Raw genomic sequence first — 23,479 nt, 5'->3', positions numbered from 1 at the left:
GATTTTTCGAAACCTAAACGCAAAAGTGTGACGGAAAGACAGACGGACAGACGAACAGACAGTGTGATCCCTATATGCCCTGCTTCGGGGGCATAAAAAGAATCTGGCAATCAGATCAAAACCTTCTTCTTATATAAATAACATGAACACAATCAGGAGGTGCATGAAAATAGGGAAAGCTGAAATAGGACAAGTTACTACAAACATCATATCATTTATATAATATTGGACCTACATTCATCTTACCATTAGTAATTTGACAGTTTTTGTATTGACATTTCAAAATGTATTCCAAAATTGTATTGCTTATTGTTAACAAAAGGTGAAAAAGTTTAATTAGTTTTAGTAAATCGAAAGAAAATTTCAAATTTATTTGATTATGATTACCTAGTATTAAATGCCATCAGAACTTAAAGGAATTTTGATCACAGTATAAATGTAAACAATATTATTAATGATAATAATTTAAAACATCGCAAACATATTTTATGAATTAATGATTAAGTTTTCCTTGCAAAGACAATAAAAAAATTTAATAAGATTATTTAGGTTTTTTATATTCTCGATACTGATATAACTTTAAACTTTAGCACATCATATTTGTAACAAAAACATTTTCAACATAAAACCCCAAGCTGTGATCATTTTTTTACATAAGAAGTAAAACACAACAGTGACATTGTAAATCAATTGTTAGCGATGAATGGTAAACATTTTCTCATTCTTCTTCATTTTGTTTCCAATATTGTCATAGCAAGTAAGGACTATTTTGTTAAAAAATAATCTGAGTATAAAGTGCTATGTCCTTTAAAGCAGTTACATTTCTTTTACCAACAATTTTGCAAGACAAAAGCAAACATGGCAGCAAAACAATGAACAAACAAACATATGATTGCCACCAGCTTCTGAAGTCAATTTTAAGCACTATTCGAGGTTACACACAACCATTATCCTTGACAGATTTAATACATAAAGAAAGCTGAAAAGCAAGCAACTTCTGAATAAATCTCATCAAAATCTTTAGCCACAAACTCAGATTTCTCACGTTTTGACACTTTTTAGATTTTTTCAAGGAATACAATACAATAATATATGCTCTTTTCAATATTTCTTGAACTTTGGAATGCCTTACAATATTTTTAACACCGAGGTCCTGGTCTCTTCCAGCCGATTTCAAGATCTAAGTAAATTTTACTATCAATTTTTTTTATAACCAAGACACTACACTTACAAGTTATATTGTATCACGTATAATTTTCAACAGTTCATCATTATAAATTAAACTATATGAAATGAAACAGTAATTGGCCATTGAAAGTCAGTGCCTATATATATGCAAACAAGAAGAAGGATGCGCCATTCCACAAAGAAATTTTAATGCATTATAAAAGCAAAAGAAAGTTACGATAATATTTTAAATTGACTTTCGTAAGCACGTCAGCCTGCCCACATGTTTATAACTACAAATTACAATCCAAATTAGGATATTCAACACCTAACAGTTGCATGTTACTTTTTCCAGTTCATGTGTCCTTTTTAGTACAAAACTGTGATGTTACTTGCGCACCCTTCTGCTTGTTTGGGCCTTGTACATGTTATAACCTTACATGAATTTGATACCTAATGAGCCCAATTGTAACTGCAACAAGGAAAATACACAATGTGTCACTTTATACTACAACAAGAGATGTGTTCGTCAGAAACACAATGCTCCCTATTGCACCGCTTTGAAATAAAATTTAAAATCATGACAAATTGATTAAATGAAGAAAATACTTTCTATACTGTTTTTGTTAAAAACTGCATTTGAATATCAAATAAAATTAAACATGTAAATAAATTATTCACAGACAAACTTAGAATAAATCTTCACACATCCTGGTAAAACATCGCCTAAAAACATCATTATCATTTGCGTTTGCAAAGCACACAAATTAGAAAAACAAGCTCTGTTTATTGGCAAAATGTAGGCCAACACATTTACCTCAACATGATTTCAAGAAAGCAGCCATTATCTCAGTATTAAATCTGGTGTTTCTAGAATATATGATTAATCTGCTACCAGAGCTTGTATTAGCTTCTTGCAAGAAAACCCCTCACATTGTTTACAACTTCTAACAAAGTACTTACATGTTGATGTTAAGCCCTTCCAAGGAATTCGGCAACTAATAAAATCTAATAAATAAAGAATAATGTACACAAATGTGAGCAATAAACAGCAAAAGCTCCAAACCTGTATGAACTATATTTATGAACTATGAACCAGTTTTCTACAGCAATAAATAAGTGACACACATAATAGTCCAATGTTAATTACTTGACCAAGGTAATTAATTATAAACAAACATTTAGGTCAAACCATTGCCATTTACTATCATGCATAGACTGGTGTTGTTTATCTACCTTGTAAAGACAACATGTCTACTTTTTACATATTTCACAGACAACCATTATAAATAAAGAATAATAAAACATTTGCTCTGAATTAGTTAAAATGATAACAACCATTCAGAAACTTAAATAATCTATCAAATTACTTAGGTCCATTTGGTCCAGAAGGAAGACATCACTGTTCAACGTTTCACTAGTAATAAATTTGATCATCCAAGAAATGTTCACCGAGTCCAAAGTCACAAGAATAACGAATTTACAGTTTTTAATCAGTAAATTTGTGAAAAATTCACAATAAACACAACATATTTGAACGCATAAAAATCAGTCTGTTATCCAATGTAAAAACTTGGAATCTAGGCTTCCAATAATACACAGAAAGCAACTGGAAGCACTTGCTCAACTTTATATCATATGGCTGCTTCCATTTATCAAGTCAAGGCTTACACAGGAAAAAAAGTAAACAATCAGATAAATTAGGTCTGGTTTGGAGCACTTTTCCAGGTAAATAATCAGAAGAGAACAGCTGCTAGAGAGGGAGAAGGCCAGGTGTAACAATATTTATCTCACTGATTGGAGCTGTCAGGACTGACAAACAGTGAACTCTCAAGGCCTGGCAATGACTGGAAGCCTGTGACCTGATAACAGTAGCAGCCATGAAACCAACATTGGAGTCTCGCCATGGAAAAATGGGTCTGAATGCATGTGCACAAAGTATGTCCCACATAAGCCTGAGCACTTCCCACAGGCTAATCAGGGACAACACTTTCAGCCTGAACTGGATTTTGGCTTAGAAGAGTCTTCCTTAAAATGAAACATACCATAAAAGTAGAAAGTGTCATCCCTGATTAGCCTGTAAAGACTTCACATTCTAATCTGGGATGACACTTTACGCACATGCATTATGCCGAGTTATCCAGCAGCGTTACTCATGTACAGTACAGCCAATGCGGAACAAACATATTTCACGATCCACGACGGCAAGGCGCAACGAGTCGATGCCGAGTCGGCCGTTGAAGCCGCTTCAGTATGCGGCGGCAAGTCGCATTTCCTGGCGAAGCTTCGCATCTGTCCGCCGAGACATGCCGAGGCAAGCAGCGATCCGCGACATGACGCCGAGTCATTGCGCATCTTCATATCAAAATATTTTTTAAATGATTACTTAGTCAAAGAAATTAAAAAGAACAATTATAAAAATATATAAAATCATAATTAATTTAATGTGCGCGGATTCAAAATAGATAAACTAGTTAATAAACAAGGGCTGTTTGTAAAATATGCATGCCCCCCATATGGGCTGTCAGTTGTAGTGGCAGCCATTGTGTGAATACGTTTTTTGTCACTGTGACCTTGACCTTTGACCTAATATAAGTTATCATCCGGAAACCATTGTACTATTTCGAGTCACTGTGACCTTGACCTTTGACCTAGTGACCTGAAAATCAATAGGGGTCATCTGCCAGTCATGATCAATGTACCTATGAAGTTTCATGATCCTAGGCGTAAGCATTCTTGAATTATCATCCGGAAACCATTTTACTATTTCGAGTCACTGTGACCTTGACCTTTGACCTTGTGACCTAACAAGAGCTGTCAGAGGACAGCGCGCTCGACTATTCTTGTGCTTGACAGTATAACGTAAGCCATCATGGGGAAATTGTTCATATACAATAATTTATTAGAAGATCTTTCAAAAATAAAACAAGGAAAAAAAAAATTGGGGGGGTAGGGGGGGGGGGGGGGGATGAGAAGGGGGTATAATGTGGGGTGTGGTAATTTATTAGATGTAAAAAAAAAAATGGGGAGGGGGTGGGGGGGTAGGGGGGAGTGAGAGGGGGGTCTAATGTGGGGTGTGGTAATTTATTAGATGTTAAAAAAAAAATGGGGGGGGGGGTGGGGGGTGGGGGGGGTAGGGGGGTGGGGGTGAGAGGGGATAAAATGTGGGGTGTGGTCCTTTATTAGATGTTTAAAAAAAAATGGGGGGTGGGGGGGTCGGGGGGTAGGGGGGAGTGAGGGGGGGTATCCTGTGGGGTGTGGTCTTTATTAGCTTCTTAAAAAAAAATTGGGGGGAGTGGGGGGGTCGGGGGGTCGGGGGGCGTGCGAGGGGGGTCTTGTGGGTTGTGGCCCTTTCTTCGATGTTTCTTGGGGGGGGTGGGGGGGGGGGTAGGGGGGGGTGGGTGAGCTGAGTGTCTAATGTGGGGTGTGGTAATTTATGAGATGTTTAAAAAAAAAAAATGGGGGGGGGTGAGGTTTGGGGGGGGAAGGGATTCTGGTAGGGGCGTGGGGTATTGTTTGGGTGGAATCCATTGTGGTATTCAGGTAAGTGTTGTTTTGTCAAAGTAATAATAAAATGTGATCATAAATAAAGAAGTTATGGCAATTTAAGCAAAATGTTCAATTATCTAAGTGTAAAAGGGGCCATAATTATTTCAAAATGCTTGATACAGTGGTCTGCTCTTGTTAATAGGTTGGGGTCATGTTGGTAAACAAGTTTGCAACATATAAAAGCAATATGTCAAAGGATATAGGAAATATTTGGGGTAGTACGCAAACTTTAACATAGATTTATCAAATATATGCATATTCTAAGTATAAAAGGGGCAATAATTATGACAAAATGCTTGATAGAGTTGTCTGCTCTTGTTTATAGGTTGGGGTGATGTTGGTAAACAAGTATGCAAAATATAAAAGCAATATGTCAAGGGACAATTAAAAAAAAAAAAAATGATCTCACACTGACATGAACAAATATCCTCTATTTATTAAACATGAAATTTAAACTTATTGCATTTGTTTCCCCTGTATATAAGAAATATATAATAGTGTATTACCTCCCCTGTCCTGCTTATATTTATATTAATCAACAAAATTAAACATTAACACAATATTTAATATACAAAATATACAAAAAAATCTCATATTCAGATAATATTTTTACTGATCCACTTTATTTTACTCAAATGATGATGTTTCATTGGATTGATAATTATAGATTTAGGATTACAGACCAGTTGCTTCAGTTATATTGTACAGAGTTCGCCCTGTTGGCCGCATATGCGTTCTTGAGTTATCATCTAAAAACCATTTTACCATTTCGAGTCACCGTGACCTTGACCTTTGACCTAGTGACCTCAAAATCAATAGGGGTCATCTGCGAATCATGATCAATGTTCCTATTAAGTTTCATGATCCTAGGCCCAAGCGTTCTTGAGTTATCATCCGGAAACCACCTGGTGGACGGACCGACCGACCGACCGAGTGACATGTGCAAAGCAATATATCCCCTCTTCTTCGAAGGGGGGCATAAAAAGCTTGCTATTGTTTTGTTTTTAGTAATTGCATTCCCGTTTCTAAAGAAATTTCTGTCATCCGGATAGAAATAATAATTATTTTAAAAGAATGCAAATAAAAAAATCGAATTTATACAAACAAAATACGATTATCACGAACATGTATTAATAAAATTCCAATAATCATTTGCCAGTCGTTTTTAGAATCTGCTAAAGTACTTTAAGCTACTTTGTGTGCGTTTATTGCGCTGTATGATTATTGTCTTTATATTAAACGATCAACGAACATATTTGTTTTGGGTTTAATTTTTACGACAACATGTATTAGCATATAAACAATGTCACGTAATTATGTTTTGGCACATACGAGTGGTCAAGACTCCAACAGGTTGTGGATTTATAATTGCTTGTTGTTTTTTCTATTATATTTTAGCTGAGACAATTAGCAGTTTGAAGCCACATCAATAACCATCACTTAATTGTTGTTTTGTTAATTATCAGCTTATTATAACTATTGTTTGACTCTGTGTATATAAAGTTGTTTCATTTTGTTTATATTATACAGTTGATATCGCTAATCATTACCTGATAATCCTGTATATTCCAGTTTTAAAGCAAATTCCGGTAAATATGTACGATAAAAGTGCTCAAGACACACACATATTCGCAATTATTCTTAATACATTTTGGCATTTGTTACTATTTAAAGATGTGATGAAATAACGTCCAATCAGGGCGTTTTTTTTTCCACTAAACACGCATAAACGCCTGACGTGATGTACATGTTTTTATACAACACAAAATTCACCCAAACTTTCCATGCGACGTTATACATGTCTGCATAATTTTCGCGCGCTTTTTAACTGACTAACCCCTTGAGGGCCATGTATTTCAACCTGACAAGAACCAATGTTGAACTCTGCCAAAATATCATTAGAACAAATATTAATCAATAGGGGTCATCTGCCAGTCATGATAAACATACCTATGAAGTTTCATGATCCTAGGCCTAATTTTTCTTGAGTTATCATCAGGAAACCATTTTACTGTTTCGAGTCACTGTGACCTTGACCTTTGACCTAGTGACCTGAAAATCATTAGGGGTCATCTGCCAGTCATTATCAATGTACCTATGAAATTTCATGATCCTAGGCGTAAGCATTCTTGAGTTATCATCCGGAAAACATTTTACTATTTCGAGTAACTGTGACCTTGACCTTTGACCTAGTGATCTGAAAATCATAAGGGGTCATCTGCCAGTCATGATCAATGTACCTATGAAGTTTCATGATCCTAGGCGTAAGCATTCTTGAGTTATCATCCGGAAACCAATTTACTATTTTGAGTCACTGTGACCTTGACCTTTGACCTAGTGACCTGAAAATATAAGAGGTCATCTGCCAGTCATTATCAATGTACCTATGAAGTTTCATTATCCTAGGCGTAAGCATTCTTGAGTTATCATCCGGACACCATTTTACTATTTCCAGTCACTGTGAATGTGACCTTTGACCTAGTGACCTGAAAATCAATAGGGGTCATCTGCCAGTCATGATCAATGTACCTATGAAGTTTCATGATCCTAGGCGTAAGCATTCTTGAGTTATCATCCGGAAACCATTTTACTATTTCAAGTCAATGTGACCTTGACCTATGACCTAGTGACATGAAAATCAATAGGGGTCATCTGCCAGTCATGATCAATGTACCTATGAAGTTTCATGATCCTAGGCCTAAGCATTCTTGAGTTATCATCCGGAAACCATTTTACTATTTAGAGTCACTGTGACCTTGACCTTTGACCTAGTGACCTGAAAATCAATAGGGGTTATCTGCCAGTCATGACCAATCTACCTATGAAGTTTCATGATCCTAGGCCTAAGCGTTCTTGAGTTATCATCCGGAAACCATCTGGTGGACGGACCGACGGACCGACAGACATGTGCAAAACAATATACCCCCTCTTCTTCAAAGGGGGGCATAATAAAGCTCATTTCAGAATCGAACAAAACATTAACATTGTGCGTAGTTTATTCAACGATAATTTGTTAAAGCGCATTACGTGCCATATCGCTTATTAAAGCGTGAAAATAATAAATATGAAAGTAGCGTAACTCTAGGTTTCTATGCTACACAAATGTACATGCAGGTGTATATCTTTCCACTCAATCCGCCGCGTACGTACAGTACAGCCAAAGCGGCACAAACATAATCCGCGGCTACACCACGGCCAGATTATCAGTACGCGGCGGCCGAAACGTGTGTTCACGCGGCGGATCGAGTGAAAAGATATCCACCTACATGTACATACATGTATGTGTAGCGTAGAATTAATTACGCGCAACTGTTAATGTTTCGTTCGATTATCATTATTAAATTTGTAATCCGAAACACACTTCCGTATTTTAATGCTTACGTGACCTTTGGCAAATTCTAGCGTCAAATAAACAGTGCTTAAATATCCTTTGTTTCATAAAAAGCGCGCGAAAATTATGCAACATGTAGAACGTCGTTTGGAAAGTTTGGGTGTATTTTGTGTTGTATAAATACATGAACATCACGTCAGGCGTAAATCGCGTGTTCAGTGAAAAAAAAACGCCCCGATTAGACGTTATTTCATCATCTCTATAAATAGTAACAAATGCCAAAATGTATTTGATACTTAAGGAAATATCGAGAATGTTTGTGTATCGTAAATATTTACCAGCATTTGCTTTAAAACTGGAATATACGGGATTATCGGGTAATTATTAGCGATATTAACTGTATAATATGAACAAAATAAAACATGTTTATATACGCATATTCAAACAATAGTTATAATAAGCTGATAATTAACAAAACAACAAATACGTCGTCACCGTCTTGATTATTGATGTGGCTTCAAACTAATAATTTTCTCAGCTTAAATATAATAGCAAAATCAACAAGCAATTAATTGATAAATCCACCATATGTTGGAGCCTTGACCACTTGTATGTGCGAAAACATAATTACCTGACCTTGTTTTTGTGTGAAATACATACACTACGGGCGGGAAACAAACTTAATTGGCCAGACACATTAACTATGCTTACATGAATATTCTAATACAATCCGCGCACAATAAATTTATCATGATTTTAATTATTATTATAATTGTTCTTTCAAAGTTTGTTAACTACATGCAACTAATAATTTTAAAAAGATTTTTTATTTCATGATGCGCATCGACTCGGCATCATGTCGCGGATCGCGGCATGCCTCGGCGGACAGATGCGAAGTTTCGCGGCGAAATACGACTTGTCGCCGCATACTGACGCGGCTTCAACGACTGACGCGGCATCGACTTGTTTCGCCTTGCCGCCGCGGATCGCGAAATACGTTTGTTCCGCTTTTGCTGTACTGTACAGCGAGATTTACTCCGCGAAAGTACGCGAGGTTAAAACAGACACGGCGTTGTGCGGGAATCGATGCCGAGTGCCTCGGTGAAACGCCGCGTGAACACTCGACACGGCCGCAACGTACTAAATTTCTGGCTGTGGCGTAGCCGCGGATAATATTTGTTAGAACTCTGCCAAAATTTCATTAGAACAAATGTTTAGAGCAAGTTTGTCATGATGATTGGACCAAAAATTTTAGTTCTATAGTATAACAAGGTTTCATATGACCATATAAGGAAAACTGCCCTGCCCAGTGGCGGCCATGGTTTTTTAAAGTACAGGAACCATTTTAAAACACAGCTGAGAGATAATCAGAACAAATGCTCTGACCAAGTTCCATGAAGTTTGGACAATTAATGAGACTAAGATTTTTAAAAAGCTGTTTATTTCTTATGACATAGTGACCTTGTTTTTGACTTAATGGGCCCAGTTTCAAACTGGGATGAGATATAATTAAGACAAATGTTTTCATAACGATGGACAAACAGCGCTCAAGTGAGCTAAAAAAATAATCTATGCATTACATCTGAATAAGCAAAATAACACTATTGTCAGACTGAAAAACTATTAGAAATATATGCTGGAAGTCATCAACCAAATTTGAAATTTTGTTTCACTTTCCTTTCAGAAATTTGTGTAGTGTGGTGGTAGCGTATTAGCATTTGCTTCAACAAGTCTTGGGTTTGAATCCCCAAGAAGGCACTTTTTTATATTTATCTTTGTATTCAAATTATTCATAACTTTTCAAATATAACATATTTTATACTAACATCATTCAAGGACATTTTTCAAAAATATGAAAATCTGTGAACAAGTCACTCAAATAAACATTTTATAAAAATTGAGTAACAAAATCATAAATCTTGGAATAAAATCTTACCCTGTTAACACCAATCATGGATCCAAAATTAGCTCCCATATTTGCAAAGGTGCGCATTCAATATTCAAAGGAAACACAACTTGTAACAAACTGTTTACAACTTCAGGTTCTGTACACTTAACAATGTTAGAATCAGAGTTGTAAGTTAAACCCTAGCTATCTTGGAGGCAAACTAAATGATAATGGGCTGATATGTCACGCTGTGAATGGGTAATTTAGATAGTAGTGTCCCTCTTTGTCATAAAACAATAATTACTGTTTTATTTGTTGGTTTTGGTGGAGACATTATGCACGACTTTGTGTCAGCCTGATTGGCTTACTTTACTGAAATTGTGATACATATACTTCAAATGAAACACTGCAACTTTATTAACATTCCAAAGAGGTTTTATTATTTTGTGGTGCATGATCAAACGTTTCAATAAAATCTTTTAAGATTCCATGGGGGAACAATGATGTAGATGATTTAGATAAAAATAATGGAAAACAACTGTAAAAAGTATGCCTGTCTTTGAAATCAATACAACACTACATTTTCTGTTCTATTTTGTAATCTGACTCACAGGTATAAGCACCAAATGAAACTGAATGCACAGTAATAATAACATCATTGTCATCAAACAAACTTGGAACCATTATATTTAGTTTAAACCTATTAATTTTAGCTTGATTGCATCGAAAGTCTCAGGCTTATATAAACGCTCTCAAGTCCGTTTCCTGGGCCTAGAACCAGTACTTGGTGTCTTTGGGGGAGATCTAAAGAACGCTCCCACGGTGGGGATCGAACCCGTGACCTACCGGTCGCTAGGCGGACACCATATTCATTACACCACGGCGACCTTACATTTCTGGATAAGGCGCTTATAATTTCATTCTTTTATTCATCATCTCATTTGTTAATTTATTATGCATAATTAAAAAATATTCTTTGCGGATTTTTGACAGCACATTAAATAGAGACCAAAAGATTAATGATATGACATGTACTTTGGTTGTATTTGATTTAACAAGTCCACTTAAAGTGATAAACAGACAGTCCACATTTTGGCTGTATTTGATTTAACAAGTCCACTTAAAGTGATAAACAGACAGTCCACATATTGGCTGTATTTGATTTAACAAGTCCACTTAAAGTGATAAACAGACAGTCCACATATTGGCTGTATTTGATTTAACAAGTCCACTTAAAGTGATAAACAGACAGTCCACATATTGGCTGTGTTTGATTTAACAAGTCCACTTAAAGTGATAAACAGACAGTCCACATTTTGGCTGTATTTGATTTAACAAGTCCACTTAAAGTGATAGACAGTGCACATATTGGCTGTATTTGATTTAACAAGTCCACTTAAAGTGATAAACAGACAGTCCACATTTTGGCTGTATTTGATTTAACAAGTCCACTTAAAGTGATAAACAGACAGTTCACATTTTGCAGAAATCACCAGAATGCAGATATTACTTAGGTCCCATCATCCCCAGCTCACCAACTTTCAGCATATCGCTGAAAGAGTAATACTCAAGACTCCAATACCACACACCCCAAAACCAAGCAAGTTTCTAATACAACTTCATGCTTCTTGCGTCCCATTTCTCTTTTTGGAGTTCTCTTATCTTTCTGCTGCACTGCACACAGATGAGAACCTTATGATAAGCCCTTCTTCGGTATCCTCTGACTCAATGTTTATTCCTACATAATACAGTTTATACACCCAGTTTGTCTCCAACTGCACAGATAACAAACACTTTGTATCTATGGTATAACTATGTTACAAAACTTCAAAAAATAATTGCGAATTTTTTTAGGCAGAGCATTCAGTAGATCTGTCACATTAAGAGCATTGAATTTCAGAGTTACCAATGAGAACTTATGGAAGGGAGTACCCTTTATTCTCTGGATTCAACCATTTCTGCATTAGAACGACAAGAACTTCTGGTAGAATGCTAATCAGTATTTGAAACAAGATGTGTTTGTGAAACACTATGTCCCCTCATATATTTGACCTTTGACCTTGAATGATGACCTTGACCTTTCACCACTTAACATGTGCAGCTCCATGAGATATACATGCATGCCAAATATCAAGTTGCTATCTTCAATATTGCAAGTGTATATTAAATGAGCGATTTTGACCCATATATTTGACCTTTGACCTTGAAGGATGACCTTGACCTTTCACCACTCAAAATGTGCAGCTCCATGAGATACACATGCATGCCAAATATGAAGTTGCTATCTTCAATATTGCAAAAGTTATGGCAAATGTTGAAGTTTGACGCAAACCAACAAACAAACAGACTGGGCAAAAACAATATGTCCCCCACTATAGTGATGGGGGACATAAAAACACATACAACATTATTGCATTGTAATTGCATGCTCTATTGTTAATTACTTAATCAAATTCACTTACTTTATTATAACAGCACATCATTTTAGCAAAATAGACACTATCATGTTAAACATTTGATATGGATGCTTGTATAGTATTGCCTTTGCAACTACCGTAAGGCACAGGAAATCTGCATAAGTACCGTAAAAACGCAGTCATAAGTCGAGATTTTTTACTTCCAAAATTTGATTAAAAAACCGGTATCGACTTATGAGGTCGTCCATGAAAAAAAAATGAAATTCCATGAAAAAAAAAAAAATGAATTTTGACGAAGATTGATCTCCGCGGCAATAGTTGTTTTTATTGTATTAAAAAAAATCGTTGATTTACGACTAACAAAACGCCGTATTTTTACTGATACTTACCAATTAATATAATCACAGTTAGCAATTACTCTTGTTTTTATTTTTATAATCTAATCCAAAGTCTTCATGTAAGCAGGTGATGTTTTTTTTACTGATTATGTAAACAAAGCATCAAGGACATCATTTAAAGTCTCGCGAAAATTCGCAATATGTGTGAATCGACAGTTTGACGTCATCAAAGGAAAGCCGTTTCCTATCAAGAAGCTATAAAGAACACCTTTCTCGCCGACAAAATTGGATTCCTTTGTTTAGAGAAGCGATATGCTTAACCAATCGCGTGTTTGTAACTCGCTTGCAATCGCACATTATGCATGAGCACGTGTATAGCTCCGCCTTTGAAACTGTTTCAGAGAAAAAGGTGGAGTTAGCGGTCTCTTGGGTATGTCAATCATTGTTATAAAAACACGTTTTACCGAGACACTAATCAATTGTTTTGACAGTCAGATTTAAAGTACAAAGATTGGATTACAGTGATAACATTGTTTCATCGGATTAAAAGCGGAAAATAGTTTATGGATAATTACTAGCGTGGATTATTGAGTGCAACCTTTTATTAATTAGATAAACATAATCACAACTGGACTTACGATAAATCTTTGAAAATGCCTGGTAAACGCAAACGCCAGGCTTATGACAATGCATTTAAAATACGTGTGATAGAGTGAATGATTATGCTTTGCTTGTCTATATTGAAAAATATTATTTTCCATTTCCACAATAAACCGCATTGAATATATTTAACGAAGTTTAGAATACATGTGTTGGCTTTGCCTACGTTCAACAGTTCCACAGTGACGTCATGTGCAATGTATAGAATACTACCGCAACTTCATGTACATTTAAAATGGCGTGCGTTTATGAAATTCGTAAACAGAAAATTTCTGACTCGACTTATGAAGCTAACATACTCAAAATCTCCAATTATGGTACCAAAGTATACCCCCCGACTTATGAGCCGGGTAGACTTATGACTGCATTTTTACGGTAACTATCCCATTTTCCCCAGCTGCTTCCCCCCTCCAAAAACTCTCAAAATTGTCCATTTGTTATACAAAATAACAAGACAAAAATAAGTTAGTCGAAAACAAATTGCTTATATACATAACAAGGTATGTGACTTAGACCCTTGAAATGCCGATTTCGGCACACCAGCCAATTTCCGAAGCTCACTACTCCATCAATGTTCAACCGATTTGCACAATCTTGGTATCAAACAACGCATTCAAATCATGCCTTTCCCAATCGCTACGCTATTGCCCAAGAATAGTCACACCTCCGTTATTAACCAATCAGAGCACAGCTTTGTTGAAAACTTTTTTGAAATTGAGAAAGGCAGATTTATGCGAATTGGAAAAATGGTCTAGGCGGTAATCCAAAAACCGGAATTCCGATTTAACCAGGAGAACTTTCACCCATGGATACAGCATTAAACACTAGCTTTAATTTACAAAAAAAATCCACTTAAAACAAAAATGCACTACAATTTTTTTACCAAAAGTAAAGATTTTAGAGTGTGTTGTCTCCCATGCACTAACAAGTTATTATTCAGTTTTCAACTTATTTGAATGAAAATGCAATACTTTTTTTTTTTACCAAAAGTATAGTGAGTTATTTCCCATGCCCTAAAAAGTATTTATTCAGCTTTCAAATTTAGTACTCATGCTTCCCCTGAGGAAGAATCACTTGATGTAGATGATTTACATGAAGTCTTATTTACGCATGCTTCTAAGGCTAGATAATTGACCAGTCGCAAAATACGCGATCGCTCCGCCCACTAAGTTGTGTTTTCATAAAACGCTTATTCCATTACTCCGACAGTCTTTGTTTGTCGGACCATGTGGCTGCAATGATCGAAATCTGATTGATTATTACTTGACTTTGATTGACAGCTGGCGAGTGGTCAATTACACAAGTGTCAGAAAAAGAACAGTGCTGTTCATTCCATGCTCTTTATCATAAAAATGCTTCCTCTTATGAATACAAAACAAAGCTGTCCCATGACCCGAATTATTTGATTGGGCAATCTTAAAATGACGGCTATTTTTGGTCCGGTTTGCTAGTTTTTTTTACTTAAATTTCTTTTTGGCATAAAATAAAGAGGTGCACATTATGCATGGTTACTTTCACAAACAAAAATTCACAAATATTTATGAATCTGAATAATACAGTATTAAACATTTTGGAAATTGAACAAGATCAGAATAAATAATAGAAAATTGATATTATCGACATAACATAGTAGGATAAAAAAGAATGTGATGTCTGACATTCCAAAATCTTTGTAAATAATTATATAGAATATTGTGTACACCTTTATGATAATTCAGAACCATGGGTTTGCAAGTTCTTCAAACAATTTTTCTCTCAAAATAACAGGTAAAATATTTTAAATAATGGCACCTGATCAAGAATAAATTATAGCATGCTGTAAATCATCTTTATAATGAAATTTTGACATTATTAATAAATAGTAAATGGAAAATAACTCTTATGTGAAACACATGATCTTCAAACAGTTTATTGCAAAGTACCTAATTAAAGGATATAGATTAATTAAATCCTGTATACATAAAACGTTATTATTAAACACATACCTGTTTGCCCACAGTAAAGAGGCATTTTCCCAGGAGGTAAGCTGAGTTTCTTAGACATTTTATACACTTTAATTTAACAACAACAAGAAAAGCACCATAAAAATCCTACTGCAATTCTCAACTGACCCCCATCTAGACTTGCTCTCTTCAGCCAGACATCACTGTGAAATCTCGCCAGTATGCTAAACAGAAGTTGATCACATCTACTTCATTTATCTTCTGGATGGGAGGAGAACAACTCAATATTCCAGCAACAGAAACATTTACCCTGTGAATTTATTTTTTACACAGCTTCATTAAATAGCAGCTTTTGCAAACAATCACAGCAAATCTGGAGTTTTGTCAGAAGATTTTGTGTGTATTAAATAATATTGTTAATTTAAGGATTGACAATAATTCTTCTGTCTATACTTCGGTGAAATAATATTTTTCAATAAAATGAAGACAGTATTTTATACACAGAAAAAATGTTTAAAATATAGTTTTCTCTCAAAATGTGAAATCAGCAAAGAAACTTGAAATGATTGTGCCCAATGGAGATGGATGTCCCCTCATTTAGCATTGTCAGAAAACTCCATTTATGTCAGAAAAAATAAAAACAAGCGATGTGTTTGTGAAACACTATGTCCCCATATATTTGACCTTTGACCTTGAAGGATGACCTTCACCTTCACCTTTTACCACTCAAAAATGTGCAGCTCCATGAGATACACATGCATGCCAAATATCAAGTTTGACGCAAACACAAACAAACAAACCAACAAACAGGGCAAAAACAATATAGTGGTGGGGGACATAAAAAATATGGAGGTTCCCAAGTTAACACTTACATTGATATGTTTGTAAAGTTTCAGTCCAATAGCAGAAAGACATTTGAACTACGACACAAGTTAAAAAACGTTACAATATTTTGCATAAAAGGGGCAACAACTCCAATTTTGTAGAAAACATTTTAACACAAAAATATGGAAGTGTGAAACTGTACATGCTGACTCATACGTTTGCAAAGTTTCAACAATATAGCAGCATATCTATATGCCCCCTCCCTTAAATTGGGGGCATAAAACACTTGTATTCCATGAACAAAACGGCCACCTCCAACCTAAATGACATACCCAAATTAATCTGTATTATATTCAATGGTCACAAAATAAGCATCCATGTTATCTGTGAATGAACACATAGTAAAGGAGCCAAAAACAATAAAGAGCTGCGCCATGAGCGCATGATACGCCCGTCGTTCGCCAATGAAGTAGTAAGGTAATAAATAACCCTTTGAATCATTTTTTTACTTCAGTTTATTTGTATTTGAATACATGGTTTATTTTATAAGAACATGAGCATGGAGCGCCGTCTCCTTGACATTCAACAAAGTCCCATAACTGTGGAACAACAATTCAGAATTCCGTCAAAAACGAAAGGGGATCAGGTTTTATCAATATTAAGATTGTGTTGAAATTTGAAAAAAATCCATCGAAGGATATTTGAGCTACGGTAGGACATTCAATGAAATAACGAAATTTTGACGAACAAAGTCCCATAACTCTGGAACGACAATTCAGAATTCCGTCAAAAACGAAAGGGGATCAGGGTTTATCAATATTAAGATTGTGTTGAAATTTGAAAAAAATCCATCGAAGGATATTTGAGCTACAGTAGGACATTCAATGAAATCACGAAATTTTGACGAACAAAGTCCCATAACTCTGGAACGACAATTCAGAATTCCGTCAAAAACGAAAGGGGATCAGGGTTTATCAATATTAAGATTGTGTTGAAATTTGAAAAAAATCCATCGAAGGATATTTGAGCTACAGTAGGACATTCAATGAAATCACGAAATTTTGACGAACAAAGTCCCATAACTCTGGAACGACAATTCAGAATTCCGTCAAAAACGAAAGGGGATCAGGGTTTATCAATATTAAGATTGTGTTGAAATTTGAAAAAAATCCATCGAAGGATATTTGAGCTACAGTAGGACATTCAATGAAATCACGAAATTTTGACGAACAAAGTCCCATAACTCTGGAACGACAATTCAGAATTCCGTCAAAAACGAAAGGGGATCAGGGTTTATCAATATTAAGATTGTGTTAAAATTTGAAGAAAATCTGTCAAAGGATATTTGACGTAGCGTACGACATTAACAGACGGACAGACGGACGCGGGGTATACCATAATACGTCCCGTCATAGACGGGCGTATAAAAACCAGATGGTTCTACCATGAAACATGTCAACTGTTTAGAACCATAAAAAATGTCGAAGTCATACAATCTAAAATGGATACAATATTTATCAAATGACATTTAAGCTACAGGAAGACTCAATTATGCTATTCCCCAGTTTTAAAATTACAGGCACTCGAGAAAGGGTAATGTCTGCCAATCAAAATGTAGTTTTGTATAACACTCACTTTGGTAAGACATGCAATAAAGGTGAAATGATAACTAAATATTCTTTCAGGTTGCATTCTTTATAAATGAACTTGGCATGGATGATCCTTACAGTATCAACTCACCTCATACAATTATTGTTTTATTCATACTGGTTACAAATGATTCAAACTGTATGATATTTAATATTACTAAACTGGTTTTTGAAACATGATTTTTATAGCTACATACACTTGAAGATTTTACTGTTGAAGGATCAATTTCAATTCTTCAAAAAGGTTGTGCTCATAATCCAAAACTAACCAAACATTTAACACACTGGTGGCTTTTGGCCAAAACTAACAATAGTGAAAGGCTCTAACATTTCATATGGTGCACCTTAAATGCTCAACTTTTAGAAACAAAACATTTGTTCAGTAATCTGCTTTAGTTAGCATCACCTGAATCTTCAACATGAAACATCCACCTGTGAATATTTAGCAGACTTCTGACAGAAGAACCAGCACAATAGATCCATGGAACAAACATCACTAGAACCATCAAACAATTGGCACTAAAACCAGACCGTGCACTAGAACTAAAGTGAATCTTACCCAATCATTTTTAAACAAATGAAGATTAATCAAACAACACGTGCAGTCTAATAACCTTCAAAGTCAAACAATGACCTTGACCTTAAAGGTAGCCATATGGCCATTATGAATTGAGTTTGGAAATAAATATACTAAAGATACGTCCTGGTAAAACTAGGATAAATGCATGCGCATAAAGTATTGCAACAAATGAGCCTGTTCAGTCCACAAAGTCTATAATTAGCCTGTTCAGTCCACAAAGTCTATAATTAGCCTGTTCAGTCCACAAAGTCTATAATTAGCCTGTTCAGTCCACAAAGTCTGCATAAAGTATTGCAACAAATGAGCCTGTTCAGTCCACAAAGTCTATAATTAGCCTGTTCAGTCCACAAAGACTATCATGAGCCTGTTCAGTCCACAAAGTCTGCATAAAGTATTGCAACAAATGAGCCTGTTCAGTCCACAAAGTCTATAATTAGCCTGTTCAGTCCACAAAGACTATCATGAGCCTGTTCAGTCCACAAAGTCTATCAGGGTATGACTCTGCTTTCATGGACATTTTGTTTAAAGGATATCCCTTCTAAAGGGACAGTGAGGTGACAGATGAGCCTCTGCAGACCAAACTTTGTGCACATGCCTTCAGCTGCACTTTCCCAGAGCCCGGTTCACTTCTATTCCATATATACAGGACTAGAGAGAAGTTATTTATGTTTTGGAAAAGAATGAAGTCTAGTTTGAAAAACAATATAAAAGCTAACTGACTAATTGACTGACCAATCAAACTGAGGAGCTGCGCCATGAGCGCATGATACGCCCGTCGTTCGCCAATGAAGTAGTAAGGTAATAAATAACCCTTTGAATCATTTTTTTACTTCAGTTTATTTGTATTTGAATACATGGTTTATTTTATAAGTACATGAGCATGGAGGGCCGTCTCCTTGACATTCATACCATATCTTTTTTTGAGTATATGTATGCATTTCTTTAGAGGATATGGAGTTGAAGTAAACCTGTTATAGATATTTTGACCAATAATAAAAGAGAAATGTAGATGGGTAAGTGGTAGTGTACAATCGGAATAGAAAAAAGCTCACCTTGTTCAATTTTTCAGGGATACTAAAAAAAAAAAAAAAAAATCCATCGAAGGATATTTGAGCTACAGTAGGACATTCAATGAAATCACGAAATTTTGACGAACAAAGTCCCATAACTCTGGAACGACAATTCAGAATTCCGTCAAAAACGAAAGGGGATCAGGGTTTATCAATATTAAGATTGTGTTAAAATTTGAAGAAAATCTGTCAAAGGATATTTGAAGTAGCGTACGACATTAACAGACGGACGGACGGACGGCTACGGTAGGACATTCAATGAAATCACGAAATTTTGACGAACAAAGTCCCATAACTCTGGAACGACAATTCAGAATTCCGTCAAAAACGAAAGGGGATCAGGGTTTATCAATATTAAGATTGTGTTGAAATTTGAAAAAAATCCATCGAAGGATATTTGAGCTACAGTAGGACATTCAATGAAATCACGAAATTTTGACGAACAATGTCCCATAACTCTGGAACGACAATTCAGAATTCCGTCAAAAACGAAAGGGGATCAGGGTTTATCAATATTAAGATTGTGTTAAAATTTGAAGAAAATCTGTCAAAGGATATTTGACGTAGCGTACGACATTAACAGACGGACGGACGGACGGACAGACGGACGGACGGACAGACGGACGGACGGACAGACGCGGGGTATACCATAATACGTCCCGTCATAGACGGGCGTATAAAAACGACTCCCAATATACATGCACAATCATTCAAAACTTTGTTTTAGGTGTTATAACAAACAATCAATCATATCAACAGTGAACAATCCCCACAATTATGAACAAAATCTTGACTCTTTGAACTATTACATATGCTATGAACTATTACCTGAACTATGGCATCTTCTGAGCACATCTTCTTCCGAGTCCGAGGCAATCGACGCTGGTCTTACATCTAAAATTATCAAACATTGAATTATACACAAAATAAGTGCAAAGAATATAATATACCTTACTTAAGCATGTATTACACGCAACCTTCTATAATGCACACCAGGGTTAAAATGACAAACATGCCCCATTTATAGTATTTTTGCAAATGCACTCAGAATAGCATCGTATCTATTAAGAACGTGTACCAACTTGTTAAATTGATATTGGGGGATTTAAAACTGTGCGTAATACATGGTCAAGTGCGGTAATATAAATAATCGACACAATAAACAAAGTAACTCTACTAACATTATCTGTCAGGGGTTTTTTTTACTAAGAATTTACCAGAATTTTTCCCCTAAAAATACCATTTCCCCTCCAAATTTTTTACCAAAATATAATATTTTACACTCAAAGAAATGTTTTTTTTCTTCTGGGAAGTCGACACTTATCCAATTTGTACCATGTACAACGATCTCGCTCTCTCTCTCTTTCTCTCCCGACGAACACTCAAATCTGGGAATCCCAGTGATTCTATATATAGCTCTTAAATTACGTCATGGAAACCGGGCAACTAATCGTATTAATCATGTGACTATTTTACTGGATTCCGGTCTTGCGCGAGAAGGGTGTTTCGTCAATTAATACTGGAAACCAGTCGAATTTTCATCCGGGTTATGTGAAAGCCAAGATATAAACGTTAAAACAGAAAAAAGTCTCACAATTGGCGTTCATACATGAACAAAATAAATCGTTCGGACTCGGAAAATATTAATTGCGTTGACGCATTTTTTAAGAATGAATCATCAAAAACCGTTGAAACCCAGCAGGATTCGGAGGTACATGCAATCAACATCGATTAATACTGTCGGATTATTGTGAAAGTGAAAGTAGAAAATCGGCAGCTGCCGCACCTTTCCCGTCCAATACTGTTGCAGATCTAGATCGTCAACCCATTCATTATGAAATTGAAATCATAATATTGACATCGTTCCCCGGCCCCAGTTGAAAACATTTCCCATTATTAGATCTTCACCTGCAACTTTATTTAGGACTTTGACTTTAAAATCATACTTGTTCATGTGTTTAACAACAAAAAGGTCAGAGACATTCCTCTTTGAAATGAACAGTTGTTTTTTTTCCCCAAATATGTCTCTTTCGCGCTCGATTTTCCCCTTTTACCCAGCGTCCAGCGTCTTCCCCTTTTTCTAAAAAAAAACCCTGTCTGTAGACCTGACAAGGTTTCTACTCAAGTCTTCAGCAAAATTAACTCATAAAACATTTGTTTTCATAATATTATCACAATGAAAGCACTGGGTTTAAAGCTTGCATCACTTATTTATAGACAAATCACCCCTTTTAGCCTGTTTAATTTTTTTTCTGCATATAATTGATAATGGTATTGAAAATTTGTCTTAATATCTTAACAAGATATAACAAGAAAAGGTAAGACCCCATGCAGTAAAGTTATACGAAAAAATGTTCAGGGTTGAACAATGAATCTGACACAGAATGTTATAAGATACAACCTTTAAAAAACTGAACTCTCCTTGTTTCTGGATTTACAAAACCCAAAGACTGTAATACTTGCCTGAACTTATACTGAAAACTCAATTAATGACAAGTTGTTTTTATAATGAAGACAAGCATCAAAGCTAATCACCTGATAAGTGTAAGTACTATGATCCAGGTCATTAAGGTTTCAAGAAGCTGGATCATATGCCAGGTGAACACAATTTTACTTTCCCAATTAAACCACAAGAAGTGTTCAAGGGATAGGATTGGGTAAATAGCTCTATATGAAAACATTAATTAATGCTCGGTTGATATTATACCAATATAGCTCTTTGAAAGACTGAAGATTAAGACAAAATGAAGGTTTGTTTTTAAAGAACCAAGCAATTGTGTCAAATCCCTGAACATTTATTACTTTAATAAATGAATGTGAAAGGCCCAATTAAGGTAAAACTAAATGTTATAAAATAATTTAATACCAGTGCTTTCCACAGGAATTTTTTCAGGCGCCACGGGGCTGAAAAGACGTTGATTTTTTTTTTTAATTTAACGTGTCAATTGACGTTCTGTGGTGCGTTAAAAACAGAGTCAAAAGATGTCATTTGGTGCGCTATGACTCTTGAAGAAAATCCCCCAGTCATTTAAAAAGATATATTTTTTAATTGTTTAAAAACTTTCCTGCATAGATTGTAAAATCCTGACTCTAACAATTCCTCAATACATCCGTTTCAACCCGACTCTATTACTGCATACTTACTTGCTACTTTTCAAGTTTCTATTTAATATCCGATAATCCCATTTATTTCATTTGTTTAAAGCACTTTCTGGTAAATATTTACGATAAAAGCTCTCAATAATTTCTTCAACACAAATATAGTATCAAATAAATTTTGGCATAAGTGACTATTTATAGATTTTATGAAATATTGTCTCTGAACATGCGTCAATTCCCTGACGTGTTGTGTGCTTGTTACAACGCTGTAAACACTCACGCTTTCTATGCAAATGACACAACGTTGTACATGCTGCATAATTTGTGCGCCCTTTTTATTGAGAAAAGCAGTCTACACAAAATAAATTTACACTGCTTATTTGAAGCAAGAATATTTCAACGTCGCGGTAATGTTTACATTAGCAAGTGTGTTTCGGATTAAAAATGTGTCAACATCGACTTTCGGGAATGGGTTTCAGATTACAAATTTAATTATTCCCATTTGAGATTTCAACAATTATTAACAGTTGCGTAATGAATTCAACGATGATTTGTTTATACACTTTACGAGTCGAATAAATGTTTTGACAGTGGTATGCATGAAATTCACGTTGTCCAAGAGGATTATGACCGGTTGCCATCTTCAGTCTTCTTAGTAATTGACCAAGATTTCTGTGACCATTACATGTATGTCTGCATGATTTAACTGCAGGTATTTCCTGCCTGCTTCTGTTGCTCATACAAAGCGTGCGCTCTCATTGGCCAATATTGATTTTCTAATACAACGACGCATGATTTAACTGCAGGTATTTCCTGCCTGCTTCTGTTGCTCATACAAAGCGTGCGCTCTCATTGGCCAATATTGATTTTCTAATACAACGACGCTTCGCCTTTAGGCGGGCTTTAATTGGGTAAAGCGACAAAGGATCGTAAATTGGCTTTCAAAATTTTTGGCGAAGTCGA

The 23,479-nt window shown here is 35.5% G+C and overlaps 1 protein-coding gene and 1 long non-coding RNA gene across 5 annotated transcripts in view; one reads left to right on the top strand and one right to left on the bottom strand.

The window, feature by feature from the left end:
- The window catches only part of LOC127868547 (disks large homolog 5-like), a 98,459-nt gene that overhangs the window by 44,451 nt on the left and 30,529 nt on the right, over positions 1–23,479 (bottom strand). For 3 of the 4 annotated variants that reach the window (XM_052410394.1, XM_052410393.1, XM_052410396.1), the window contains exons 2-3: positions 20,246–20,311; positions 2,131–2,175 (exon numbers count right to left, since the gene is read on the bottom strand). In XM_052410394.1, the coding sequence (XP_052266354.1) occupies positions 2,131–2,175; positions 20,246–20,311 (111 nt within the window). The remainder of the gene's footprint in view (positions 1–2,130; positions 2,176–20,245; positions 20,312–23,479) is intronic. The other variant, XM_052410395.1, reaches the window with a different exon arrangement.
- Positions 16,549–17,535, top strand: LOC127868583 (uncharacterized). Its single transcript, XR_008044184.1, has 2 exons — positions 16,549–16,764; positions 17,087–17,535. It is a non-coding gene; the product is annotated as an uncharacterized LOC127868583 (long non-coding RNA).

This window comes from Dreissena polymorpha, chromosome 2 (genome assembly GCF_020536995.1).
Source record: "Dreissena polymorpha isolate Duluth1 chromosome 2, UMN_Dpol_1.0, whole genome shotgun sequence".
Classification (NCBI taxonomy): domain Eukaryota; kingdom Metazoa; phylum Mollusca; class Bivalvia; order Myida; family Dreissenidae; genus Dreissena; species Dreissena polymorpha.
Note: the sequence above shows the minus strand (reverse complement) of the source record. Positions and strands in the feature narration are given on the sequence as shown.